The 14,229-nt window shown below is 39.3% G+C and overlaps 1 protein-coding gene across 7 annotated transcripts in view; it reads left to right on the top strand.

Annotated features, from left to right (window-relative positions):
- LARP1 (La ribonucleoprotein 1, translational regulator) overlaps window positions 1-14,229 on the top strand; it is a 91,326-nt gene that overhangs the window by 71,133 nt on the left and 5,964 nt on the right. For all 7 annotated transcript variants that reach the window (XM_034401798.3, XM_034401814.3, XM_034401806.3 and 4 more), the window contains exons 10-18: window positions 1,554-1,723; window positions 3,036-3,389; window positions 10,362-10,485; window positions 10,905-11,110; window positions 11,240-11,346; window positions 11,603-11,754; window positions 12,349-12,493; window positions 12,712-12,821; window positions 13,307-13,434. In XM_034401798.3, coding sequence (XP_034257689.2) covers window positions 1,554-1,723; window positions 3,036-3,389; window positions 10,362-10,485; window positions 10,905-11,110; window positions 11,240-11,346; window positions 11,603-11,754; window positions 12,349-12,493; window positions 12,712-12,821; window positions 13,307-13,434 — 1,496 coding nt within the window. The remainder of the gene's footprint in view (window positions 1-1,553; window positions 1,724-3,035; window positions 3,390-10,361; window positions 10,486-10,904; window positions 11,111-11,239; window positions 11,347-11,602; window positions 11,755-12,348; window positions 12,494-12,711; window positions 12,822-13,306; window positions 13,435-14,229) is intronic.

A 14,229-nucleotide genomic window follows, 5' to 3' on the forward strand; every position in this document is an offset into this window, starting at 1 on the left:
CAGGTCTGATCTGAGGGAGGGGGGGGCCACCTGATAGACTCGGCTTTTGTTTTGGGGCACTGGCTATCTGTTTTGGACTTGGGCAATATTATATCCCTTGTCATGGACAGCCCACTGCTTTGTGATTCTGGAGTTAGTCTTAGCTCTGAAAGAAGTGGTGGTATGCCCTATGTCAAGCAATCTGGAGGTGCTCCTGGTCAAAGAGCTGTGGCCAGGATATCTTTTATGCCTATTCTTGGGCTGGGAGGTCCTGCTCTTAGTCACTTATCCTTGGTCACCTCCCAATTGGACTGTTACACACAGTTGTATATGGGGTGCTCTTGAAAATCATATGGAAACTTCCATTGGTACAGAATGCCAGCAGCATGGATATTTGACGGTATCTGTCATTATGCTCATGTAACACCACTGCTCTGCCACAAACTGATAGACTTCTAATTGCAATTCAAGTTGCTGGTGCTTGTCTTTAAAACCATATATTACATAGTACTAGGTTACTTGAGGGACCACTTTCTCCCAAGGCTGACTACCTGCTCCACATGCTCCCACAGGGAATGCATGTAAGTTCCTTTATTTAATTCATGTCATTTTATGGGAACTAGGACCTTTTCTGTGGTTGCCTCTGATCTCTAGAATAATTTCCCCTTCCATGTCATATGACAGACCCCAAATCTTGCCTAAGCCAAATGTCTCTATAAATCTTGAAATAAATAAATTTTGATTACTTCATAGCAGATGTGTCTGAACATTCTATGAAACCTCTTAGAATAAAATTTTGTGCATTGAGTAGCAGTAGACTGGGAGTACAGCTAGCTTGCCTTCCTCATGCCAGTCATTGTTCCATTTGGCTTCAGTTATCTGTTGCCAATACCTAAACATGTAATCTCAATAAAGAATAACTCAAGTGCATTTTTGTTTGTCTTTGCAAACTCCCCATTTTGAAATCGTGACATTGGGATGTACAAACTTGCTCCTTATGCTCATGTTATTAGTATGTTGCTAACACATTTTGTAGTGATCAAACAGGTTTCTGTCTGTTTCATAATATGTCTTCCAGTTGTATTTTTCTGATGATAATGCCAAAGCATTCAAATAGGGTTGGACAGGTGCTGTATGATGTGTCAGGGGATTATGTTAGAAAAGTGGATTAAAAAAAAGTTAGATAGCCAAGAGCAGGGTAGAAATGGAGTGAAAGTTTAAATAAATATTAGAGTATTAATTCACCTTATTGTAAGAAATTTGACATCCCAGTTGGGAAAAAGTAATGTTGGGTTGATTTTATAAAAATGAAAGGCCAAGTAAAACTCTGAAAAAAATTGTATGACATAGCTTACATGTTTTATACATAGTTAATGCAAATTAGAATTAAAATATATAAATGACATGTTCTTGTTCATTTGTCTTAAAACTAAAAATTGGCTCTCGGGTAGGAGTGCTATTTCTTTATTTCCTTTTCATCCAAGGCTAATTTATATTATTGAATTATTTTTGTTGATATTTTGCAAAACAAGTAATTTGCATGTACAGATACTTTATCTAAATACATGTTCCAGAATCTGCTCCTGGTTCTCCCCGCTCTGCCAGTCCCATGCCAAGCAAGACAGAGGAAGTTACTAATTTGAAGACAATGCCTAAAGGTCTTTCTGCCAGCCTGCCTGACTTGGACTCAGAGGCATGGATTGAAGTGAAGAAGAGGCCTAGACCATCTCCCATCAGACCCAAGGTAACCAATGAATAGCATTGGAGGCCAGACTTTCTACAGAATTTAATGACAGATATAGTAGATAGATACAGAAGACAGACTTAAAAGTTGGTCACGACTAGCGGGGTAAAACCCTCAGGGATACCTTTACCTTTTTTTATCTTACAGAAGATTTTCAAGAGATTGACTAATATCTCTAACCTTAATTACATTAAATGTGCTAGATAGGGATATGTCCCGCCTTTGGAGATCTGGGTTGAATTCAAAACTGAATAGGTCTGTGTTTGAAATTTGAACCATTTGTGCAACTCCCAATGGTGGGCATTTGTTTTTACTTCAGACAGAGAAACTCTGGCAAAGCCACAAAAATAAAAAAGGGATGGGCTATGTTTTAATGCAACTTTTGATTGCCAAAAATACATACAGGTAATCCTTCGTTAATGATGGTAACTGGGACCAAAATTTCTTATCACTAGGTGATGCTGTAGTAAAATGTGATGACATAGGAGACCATCATTTAGGAATGGCAATCCTAGCAGTCCCTGGTGCTGTCATTAACTGAATTCATTAGCAAGAACTCACTAGAATCCAAATTGTTTCTGGGCTTGATCCCTCCCGGCCCTGAGCCTTGGTAACATAAAGGACTGCCTCCTCTGCCCTTTTGGCTGCCTGCTGCCCCTAATGCTTAGCCCTGCCTGCCTTCATACCCTCCAGTCAGAATCTTCTTTCATATCACCTTCTTCTATGGCACCATACTTGGGGCTTCCCTCACACCCTGCCCTGGGCTTCTGTTTGTTCACCAGCGAGACCATCTGTTCATGCCGGACCCAGGGCCTTTTTTCTTGCAAAAAAGGGCCCTGGATAGGACACAAAATAAACCCCAGCTGAAATGACACAACTGTCGTTGATGGGAGCAATTAGTGGCAGTAGGTAGGTGAGTGGACAAAAGCATTCATAAACCTGAAATGGACCTGAATTTTGTCATGAGACCACAAGGGCACTGCAATGACCAAAACTTTGAAGACCAGTCATAAGTCTCTTCGTTCACTACTGTCATCATTTTGAATAGTTGTTGAATGAATGGACATTAAGCAAGGACTACCTGTATTGTTCTGCCTTTCTCTTAATCTTCCTGTGTGGGCTGGTATGTTGTGTGATGCAGGATTAAATGAAATAGACTTTGTTTTCAAGTCATGTATTGCAGGTGAAACTTTTGAGTTATTTATCTTGAGGATAAAACTGAGAATTCATTGTAGTTTTTGTGTGTGTGTTGTAGTAAAGCTTAGTGCTCCACCAACTCCTATCTTAACAACATTATCTCACTGTGTACCAGAAAACAGAAGAGTCTAGAACACCACAGAAGCAGAAGGATCAGGATGAACCAGAGGAGTTGGACTTTCTTTTTGATGAGGAAATGGAACAGATGGATGGTCGTAAAAACACCTTCACTGATTGGTCAGATGAAGATTCAGACTATGAGATTGATGACAGGGACGTGAATAAAATTTTGATTGTAACACAAACACCCCCCTATCTACGCCGTCATCCAGGGGGAGACAGAACAGGCAACCACACTTCCAGGGCAAAGATGAGCTCAGAATTGGCCAAAGTGATCAATGATGGACTATACTACTATGAACAGGACCTATGGACAGAACAGTTTGAACCAGAATATTCTCAGATAAAGGTGAGAATTGGGTTTATTATCCTATTCAACATGAAATGAATATAATGTAGATGGGACTAAGCAAAGGTCCAAAAAAGCAAGTGCATTATTAAAACCTGAACCAATATACTAGAATAAAACCATTTTGCCTACCCAGCTATATGAATATGTGTACCAAGAAAACTTAACCAAAGAGTAGATTCAGAAAACAGATGTTTACCCTGAGTCTATCAGGCATTTCTTTGGTGGGGCTCCTTTAATCATCAGTTAACTTTCTCACATCTTAATACTTCGGAATGCCTTACTTTTTATCTTATCAGATATCATGGGTGAGGAATGGGTAGATTTATGAATGTCAGATTGTCTGCAGCTATGTTTCTATTTTGGGTGCAATTTCCCTTTGATTATTTATTTATTTATTTATTAAATTTTTATACCGCCCTTCTCCCAGAGGGACACAGGGCGGTGAACAGCCAGGATTAAAATACGTACAATATGAAAATTAAAATAATTTAAAACATAATGAAATCCATTTGGTTTCCCCAATTTAAAACCCCTTACCCCTAAAACAATTTAAAAATTTTAAGCCAGCCCAGCTTGCTGAAAGAAGAAGGTCTTCAGAGCCCGGCGGAAAGTACGGAGGTCCGGGATCAATCGTATCCCTGGGGGTAGCTCGTTCCAGAGGGCGGATTAGAGCCGTTTTCTTTAAAAACCAATAATACTGTCAGATAGTGCAATGGCTCAGTGGTTAAAGATGCTGACCTTGTCAGCTGGAAAGCTGACAGTCCAGGTTCAAGACCTGGAATGCTACGCAATGGGGTGAACTTCCATCCTTGTTCCAGTTGCTGCCCACCAAGGGGTTCAAAAGCATGCAAATGCAATTAGATAGGTAGTCCCAAAGATGTTTTTTCAAAAGGCAATTGGACTTTGTTTTCCCCTGAAGACATTTCGATTCTCATCTAAGAAGCTTCTTCAGTTCAGAACTGAAGAAACTTCTTGGATGAGAAGCAAAACGTCTTCAGGGAAAACAAAGTCCAATTGCCTTTTGAAAAAGCACTTTTGGGACAACCTTTACCTGGATGACTGAGAATCTCCAAAGACAGATACCTTTTCAGTGGGAAGGTAACAGTGTTACGTGTGACTCAGCATATAGTCATGCAGACCACATGACCATGGAAGCGTCTTTGGACAAGACTGGCTCCCTTGGCTAAGAAATGGAGATGAGTACTGCCTCCTAGAGTTGGAAAAGACAGGGGAAACCTTTACCTTTATACTGTCAGACATATGCATATGTTTTTTGACTATACTGTCTGACAAGCTAGCCATTAACTGTATTTGCAGAGTGCTTTGGAGAGGACGTTCTATCAATCGTTTCCTACTATATAGATTATGATCTCAAGCACAATAGCCACTTGATCATTCTTGGTTACAGAATATTTTTCTTATCTTTTTTAGGCATGAATGAGTGTTAAAGGCTTTTCAGCAACGTAGCGTATTAGTGGGCAGATATTTCTTTGGGTTTATTACAGTGCCTTTTTTGTTCTTTTTATGTAGTTATGATTATTTCAGCTTCTATAGTGACTTTATTGTACACCTACTAGAATTATTATATGAAGTGTTATAGAAATAGTATAGATAGTATGCTGATTTTTGGAGAACAGTTTTCCATCCCTAGTAAGATTCTATATTCTGATCCTGAAAATGTGAGGACACTGTTGCTACATTTATATCATGTCACTGGGGATGAAATCAGCCAGCTTCTGGTTATAGATTTTAACTAACAAGAAGTTACCATCACCTTTGTTCTATAACAGAATGCTATTACCTTAAATTGTTCCCTTTCAATCAGAGAGCATGTCAAACACATATCTTTCCTTTTTGTCACTTAGACTTTTTAAACGTGATGTATAGTTTGTATTTGTTGAAGGAATGGTATAACTATATTGGTATAGTTTGTATTTGTTGAAGGATTGGTATAAATTGGTATAAATTTCCATCACCTTCACTTATTCTCTACGACACCAGGGGTGTCAAACTCAAGATCCGTGGGCCGGATCCGACCCATGGGGTGCTTAGATCTGGCCTGTGGGGCTGCCCTGGAAACAGCAAAGGACCAGCCCATGGTGCCTCTGCCAGCAAAAATGAGTGGCCCTCCTCAGCTCCGTTTTGGCTGGCAGAGGATTGCAGGAGGCCGTCGCAGGCGAAAATGGAATTCAGCCCATTTTTGCTGGCAGAGCGCTCCGGCCACCACAGGCACCCCTGACATGAGTGACATTGAGTTGGACACGCCCCTCTCCTGGCCCTCCCGAGGTCAAACCCAACCCTGATGCAGCCCTCAATGAAATCGAATTTGACACCCCTGATCTAGATTGATACAATTGTATATACCAGCATTCTAATATATATTTGAACAGAAGTGATTCTTTATACAGTGCGTTCAGAAAGTATGCAGACCCCCTTCACTTTTGTCAATTTTATTATGCTGCATCTACAGTTGTTGAAATTCACTTTTTTCCCTGTCATTAATTTACACTCAGTACCCCATAATGACAAAGTGAAAACAGAATTTTAGAAATGTCTGTAAATCTATTAAATAGAAAAAACTGAAATATCACATTGGCATAAGTATTCAGATCTTTCAGTATTTTGTTGAAGCACCTTTGGCATCAATTACAGCGTTGAGTCTTTTTGGGTATGACGCAACAAGCTTTGCACATCTGGATTGGGGGATTTTCTGCCATTCTGCAAATCCTCTCAAGCTCAATCAGGTTGGTTGATGACCATCGGTGGACAGCCATTTTCAGGTCCCTCCGGAGATGTTCAATAGGGTTCATCTCAGGGCTCTGGATGGACCATTCTAGGACATTCACAGAGTTGTCCCTATGCCACTCCTGTGTTGTCTTGGCTGTGTGCTTAGAATCGTTATCATGTTGGAAAGTGAACCTTTGGCCCAGTCTGAGGTCTGAAAGCTTTGGAACAGGTTTTCATTGAAGATATTCCTGTACTTTGGTCCATTCAGCTTTCCCTCAACCCTGACCAGTCTCCCAATCCCTACTGCTGAAAAACAGCCCCACAGCATGATGCCGCCACCACCATGCTTCACTGTTGGGATGATATTGGGCAGGTGATGAGCAGTGCCTGGTTTCCTCCAATGTTTAGAATTGAGGCCAAACAATTCAATCTTGATTTCATCAGACCAGAGAATCTTGTTCCTCACAGTCTGAGAATCCTTCAGGTGCTTTTTTTTTTTTTTTTGCAAACTCCCAAGTGGACTTTCATGTGTTTTGCACTGAGGAGGGGCTTCAGTTTAGCCTCTCTGTCATAAAGCCCAGATCGGTGGAGGGCTGCATTGAGGATTATCCTTCCAGAAATCTATCTCATCTTCACACAGGATCTTTGGAACTCAGTCAGAGTGACCATTGAGTCCTTGGTCACCTCTCTTACTAAGGTTCCCCGATTGCTCCATTTGACCAGGTGACCAGCTTTTGGAAGAGTGCTGGTTGTGCCAAACTTCTTCCATTTGAGAATTATGGAGGCCACTGTGGTCTTAGGAACCTTCAGCAGAAATTTTATTGTAGCCTTCCCCAGATCTATGCCTTGCAATAATCCTGTCTCTGAGCTCTGCAGGCAGTTCCTTTGACCTCATGACTTTTGCTCTGCTACAGTATGCGTTGTCAGCTGTGGGGCCTTCTATAGAGAGGTGAGTGCCTTTCCAAATCATGTCCAATTGATGTAATTTACCACAGGTGGATTTCAAACAAGGCATAGAAACACATCAGCAACTATCAAGAGAAATGGGAGGCACCTGAGCTAAATTTCAAGTGTTGTTGCAAAGGGTCTGAATACTTACGCCAATTGATATTTCAGTTTTTTCTTTTTAATAAATTTACAGACATTTCTAAAATTCTGTTTTCACTTTGTCTTTATGGGATATGGAGTGTAGATTAATGAGAAAAAAATGAATTTCAACAACTGTAGAATCAGGCTGAAGCATAACAAAAGTGACAAAAGTGAAGGGGGTCTGAACACTTTCCGAATGCACTGTATATGACTCCAAGCATGCCTATTTCTAAATAGAAATTACAGTCAGGAATACCTTTTTTCAGATTTCTCTGCTATCCTTGAACTTGCAGCCCTATGCTGCTTTATACAGCTTTTTTTCAGTCCTTTTCTGTAAAGCAGATTCTTATATCATTCTGTTGCTGTGTTATTTTGCTCCTCTAATTTTTGATTGGCAAAGGGACTCTGCCCTTCATGTGGAGAAATCAATCCGATGGGCAGCCCTTTCGCTTTCAAAGAGGCTGGCTGAAAAAGATCTGTCCCAAAATCTAAGCAGAATTTGGCTCAGGGCATTTGCAGCCAGTCTGCAGAAATGAGAGAATTCCTGTTTGTTCAGCCCTGTTGTAATTTTGAATGGTTCCTGAATCATTGGTTGTTTTTAAAAAAAGACTACTTGTAATTGGTGTAAATCCTAATGCTAACTAAAGTACTTTCTACTTGTACTTTTGGAAATATGGGGGAAGATCAGGGGTGAAATGCTCCCGGTTTGGACCGGATCGGCGGGTGGTTCGGAGAATCCGTAGCAAAAATCCCTGTCCCACCCCATTGCCCAGCTGAGCCGCATAATCATCAGAGGCTTTTTTTTTATTTTTAAAAGCATTTTTTCTACAACCTCTTTGGCTGAAAAAATGCTTTTAAAAGTTAAAAAAAAAGCCTCTGATGATCGCACGGCTCAGCTGGGATCATCAGGGACTTTTAAAAGCATTTTTTCTACAACCTCTTCAGCCGAAGAGGTTATAGAAAAAATGTTTTTAAAAGGGAAAAAAAGTCTCTGCCGTTCAGGCAAGTCAGCTGGGATTGTCAGAGGTTTTAAAAGCATTTTTTTAACAACCTCTTCAGCTGAGGTAGAAAAAATGATTTTAAAAGTTTTTTTTTTTTTAAAAAAGTTGGCCATGCCCACTCAGTCATATTTCTCCCCCCCCCCACCCCACCAAGCCACACCCACAGAACCAGTAGTAACAAATTTTACATTTCACCACTGGGGAAGATGCTAAATTAAAAGTCCAAGGTACCATTTTCTGTAGTAAAGCTGGAATCATCATCATATTTTTAGTGACATCTTTTGACTATATTTTCATGTTAGTCTGCATAAAGATGAGTCTAAACTTTCAGTCAGTTATTCTCTAAAATTCTAATGGTTCACCTTATTGTGTCAACTTTGCTGTTTCTGTGGTAACTTCTTCCTACAACAATATCTCAGATAAGTTTCAGCTTGCTGGGATAAATGGATTGGGCAACTGAAGTTTTGGTGGAGTAATTAATTTATTTCATAATAGGTATTGAACCATCTTCAAAATTGGGAATGTAAAACAAAGAAGATGATTTTTGCTAGCCACAATATTGATTGGGTAAGACACATGGTACTAAATTGGCTTGGTAAATTCAGAAGCTCTTATAATATTTATAGGCTTAAAAGTGAGAATTGGATCTATAGTTAAAATTTATGATGCTCAACAGGCTTCACATGGGTTTTCTGGTGGTCACTAAAGGTACTAATTTGGAGCAAATCAAAATAGTTCTTTAAGGTAGTTCTTGGGTTACAACAGCAATTTGGACTAGAATTTCTGTCTCTAAGCAATGCAGCTGTGAAGTGCAATGTTATCGCTTAGTGATGGTATTCCAAGTTGTTTTCTAATACCAGGATTACATGAATTGTTAAGTGGGAAGAGGCAAGAATCCCAGAGAAGGAATGTGGGTGCTGTGGGGTTGTGTGTGTTCGCCATGAGCAGGTGTTAAGAGTGTACAGGTGCTACACAATGCAGGCCACCAGCAGAGGTTGCAGGCAAAGAGGTGCTAGGAAGCAGGGCAGAACGGGGTGCTGTGGAAGACAAGATCCTTGGGATCTCGTCTTCTATAGCAGAGCTCCTTGGGAGAAAAAGTAGCTAGAGCAAGGCATGGAAGCAACTTGTGACTTTTCCTTTCAACTACCCAATTCTGTTTGCTGTGGACAGGTGGCAGGGAAGGCCGCAAATAATGATCACCTGACTGCAGGAGGCTGCAACCATCATATGTGCGAGCTGGTTGCCATGTGCCTGAATTGCGAACACACAAATGCATGGGTGTTGTGACGACAGGAACTGGACCAATCCTATATACTTTCAGTGCCTTTGTAACTTTAAACTGAAAAAGTGGTTGTAATCTGAGGACTATCTATATTGCTGACCAGAGATAGCAGTAAGATTCTTAGAATAAACAGCAGAGTCTTGCAGCACTTCTCCATTATTTCTAGCTTGATAAAAGAAAATTCAGTGGTGAATGCCGGAAGATTTGTAGAGTACTTTGTGGCATATTATCTGAGGATGTTTATACTAAAAGGTAATACAGAATCATTAGATAGTTGTGGGCTCAATAAAATGTAATTGGATAATTGTATTTGAGCTGTTCATACATAGAGTAGATGAGAGAAAGACATTAAATTGTCCATTTTGTATGTCATCTCCCCTTAGTCAGTTGCTCCTGAAATTTCTCAGTTCCTGAATGTGACTCTAAAGATGAGCTGTCTGAGCATGGAAAAAAATAGTTAAAATAATGTGAAGAGAAAGTCAGAATGTTACTTTCATTAACTCTTTATTAATTTTTAACCTGTCTCTGATGTATATGAATGAGAAGCAGACATCCAAAAACGAACATTTGTCACAATTACATTGATTTTAGTCTTATGTGGAATTCCTTAACTATACTGTACACAAAAGTTTTTTTTTTAATTCTGATGATTTGTCTTACATTGAGATGGTGAGGTACATCACTGTTGAGATTTTGAAACTCCATGTGCAGTTATTCTTGATAGTCACCTATTTAGGGACTCGCTTTCTATCTTCCCAATTTACCGAGATTTTTGTGAGGTTTTCATGCTGCTTTGATTTGATAGACATACAATGTAAATCTCTTCTAGTCACGTATTTTAATTTTCATTTGTGATCTTTTGAAATGTAGCAAGAAGTAGAAAACTTCAAGAAGGTGAATATGATCAGCAGAGAGCAGTTTGACACACTTACCCCTGAGCCTCCTGTTGATCCAAATCAAGAAGTTCCCCCAGGACCACCCAGGTTCCAGCAAGGTATGGGTTTGCACAGACTCACCTATTAAACAAATTTCAGTAGGCATCTTCCACATAGGATCTTTTGACAAACATTCAGTCCTCACTGCTGTATTTTTAAGCTGCTGCTCTCTGGTTTTCTTCTTCTTCTTCTTTTGCTGGTAAAGTATCTAGAAAGTCTTCCTATTTCATTTTACTGTTTATCAAATTGATATGCTCACCCATTTACACAAGGTGACCTTGAGCAGCATACACTAAAAATCTTATATTTATTTTAGGGCACAAATCCATCATTTTATGCTTGCTTTTTAAAACTTTGTTGCTTTCACTTCTTTTTCTTAAAGGGAATTGGAGAAAACAGTTTCTGAGCATGGATGCTGATGTTTTTATTTTTTTCTGTATAAACATAGTTTAATCATTACTAATTTTTTTCATTGTAGTTCCAACTGATGCTCTGGCAAATAAACTCTTTGGTGTGCCCGAACCTTCAACCATTGCCCGATCTTTGCCAACAACTGTGCCAGAATCCCCAAACTACCGCAATGCAAGAACTCCTCGGACCCCTCGTACACCTCAACTGAAAGACCCCACACAGACACCTCGGTTTTACCCAGTGGTTAAGGAAGGCAGATTGATAGACGCCAAGGTAAAGCTTGCGCATCAGCTCCTTCTATATGCCTATAGATATTTGGTATCTCTTGACTCAACTAGAATTCTTTGTGAACCTTTAGTTCTTCATACAGAACCTGTCATGTGTTCCTTCTGCTTCTTACAGACACCCCGGAAAAGGAAAACACGGCACAGTTCAAATCCCCCAATGGAATGTCATGTTGGTTGGGTGATGGATTCTCGGGAGCATAGACCTCGAACAGCATCCATCAGGTACCAAAAGGCATAATGATTTTCATTGAAGTTGAAGAACAAAAGATTGAGAGATCCTACTGAAGAAACTGTATGAGCTTCTCTTCTTCCTCATAAATCAATGCCCTCTTTACTTAGAATAATTCCTTAATTAGCAATTAAGACTTTTTCAAAAAAAGCATGTCAGATCTGATTGACTGTAATGTGTCTGTATTTGCTTCTGAATATTTGAGCAGTTGGTTCTTATACTGACACAATTTTTTCAAAATTTATCTAGTTCCAGTCCTTCAGAAGGCACCCCAGCTATAGGCAGCTATGGCTGCACCCCACAGTCATTGCCTAAGTTCCAGCATCCTTCCCACGAACTCCTGAAAGAAAATGGCTTCACACAACATGTCTACCACAAGTATCGCCGGCGCTGCCTTAATGGTGAATTTTGTAGATACTGCTGAACTTGTCATGTGTTTGATTTTTGTGCAGGTTAATAGTGAATAGAGCAGGCAGTTTTCCTAATGTCTTGGTCAAATTTAGCTTCTTGGCAGTGATATTCTTTGCAAACCTTCATTATTTGAAGTAATAATCTGTAGACCAAATTTGCATGTAGTGCAATGAGCATGGCTTAATGTGAATTGGAGGGGGAAAAAACTTCTCCGTTCTGCATGGTTATCTGTTCACTTGTACAGAGCTATAGGCGAGCATGTAGTTTAATCACTTCTAATTGGTGTGGGCCGTTTTGAAGATAAAGTTTCCATTCATTTAAAGCCAGTTTTCTTCCATTCACTATATAATGTCATTTAAGATTACAATCCTTTGGTTGCTTTATAAATGACATTGCTACAGAAATTTCTCTATCTGGCTTCAAGATCCAATGGCCCAGGCATTCGGAAGATTTTTAATTTTGTGTATAACAGAAACATAATGATGAGGATTGTGTGTATTTTATCTTTAGGATGAAGTGAATTATTTTAATTGGCATGCACTTTAAAATAGTTCTTAATAGTTTTCTTCTTCGTTTTTACTCAGAACGGAAACGACTGGGCATTGGCCAGTCCCAAGAAATGAATACTCTCTTTAGATTCTGGTCATTTTTCCTTCGGGATCACTTTAACAAGAAAATGTATGAGGAATTTAAGCAACTGGCCCTGGAGGATGCAAAGGAAGGGTACAGGTAGGTCCAAACCTATTTATTGCATCATTATAGTTGATATTTTAAATATAGAAAGGGGGGGGGGGACATGGATTGATCTTGGCTTTAGTAACAAATATGGTGATAGCCCTTAAAGGGATGTTAGATGGATAATTTGTTTGATTTGATCAAAGAAACTCTTGCAAGAAAAATTGGCATCTGAAGGAAGTAGTGGTGTTAAAAATAGTATGGTCTTGCAGGTATGGACTGGAGTGCCTGTTCAGATATTACAGTTATGGACTGGAGAAAAAGTTCCGACCTGACATATTTAAAGATTTCCAGGAAGAAACTATAAAAGATTTTGAGGCTGGTAAGTGATTTTTTTTTTCTGGTAGCACATACAGTGGTTGCTGTTTCAGGGAATTTTTATGCCAATGAATTGTGGGACATTTTTCCAATAATTGTGCAGTCTTTCATTAGAATAAATAGTTGGAGTTTTGATTACACTGTGATTCCAAAACTATAGTATGAAAGGACGTTTTGAGTACTATGCATAGGAAGAACCCTTAAAAAGTCATTAATACTGGGAGAAGTTCCTGACTTCTGAAGTCAAGATTACTTTTAGCTTTATGCTCTTTTGTCTTAAGTAAAGAGAGGACCAGCTGCTTTCTTGTCCCCTTTGTCTCTTTCCTTAGCCCCCACCCCTCCAGTGTGTGTAGCTAATAAAAAGTCTGTTCTCGTGTCTTGATAAGTTGCCAATTTTTGTCACTAATATTTGCTGAAATGAAATTGTTATGGCTTCCTATGTCTCTGTTAGATGAGACTTATTCTTAGTTTTTTGTCCCTTGTTAATAGGCCAGCTTTATGGGCTTGAAAAATTTTGGGCCTTCTTAAAATATTCCAAAGCCAAAAACTTGGACATTGATAGCAAATTGCAAGAATACCTCAGCAAATTCCGCCGCCTTGAAGACTTCAGAGTTGATGTGGGTACAAATTACTGTTTCTTCCTTGTAATACGAATATTTCTAATGGTTGTGTTTTCTCCAACGTTTATGGCTATATCAAGCATAGTCTGCACAGAGTCAGTTAATAATGTGTTTGAAATAATATGAAGTGATAGGGAAATTCTGCTTGTAAATTAATTGCAGTCACTGGTTGAGTGACTTTGGGCCTGACACACTCAATCAACCCACTTTATAACATAGTTTCTGTGAGGAAAAAAAAAAGGCAAAATTAGGTTTACTGGTAGCTGGCAGGGAAGGTCACAAGTCATGGATACATGATCTTTGCCTTAACAGTGATTCACTTAACGACTGGCAAAAATTTGTAAAATCATGTGCGGTCACATGATGTCTCACTTAAGTGCCAGACTACTTAACAACAAATTTTCCAGTCCCTGTTGTGCTTGTAAGCCAAGGACTATGTATGTATGTATGAATGTAAAGGGAAAGATAAAAATATATTAATAAATATATTAATAACACTACCAAACAACAATATCTATCTTTGGGAAGGATTCAGTAGGGGATAAAAATGCCAAGTCGAAGTCCAGCTGGTTGACTGTGCATTAAACCATAGTAATAGTAATGAATAACAGCCAGTTTGGTTTAGTGATTAAAGCACCAGGCTAGAGATTATGAGTTCTAGTCCCACTTTAGGCATGAAAACCAGCTGGGTGGCTTTGGATTAGTCACTTTCTCTCAGCCCATGACATCAGGCTCAGGCAACAAGCCAGATTTGGTCAATTCCTGTCCATCCAATGGATCGAAATTTGATTG

The sequence above is a fragment of the Pantherophis guttatus genome, chromosome 2 (genome assembly GCF_059756535.1).
Source record: "Pantherophis guttatus breed Tessera chromosome 2, ASM5975653v1, whole genome shotgun sequence".
NCBI classification, from domain to species: Eukaryota; Metazoa; Chordata; class Lepidosauria; order Squamata; family Colubridae; genus Pantherophis; species Pantherophis guttatus.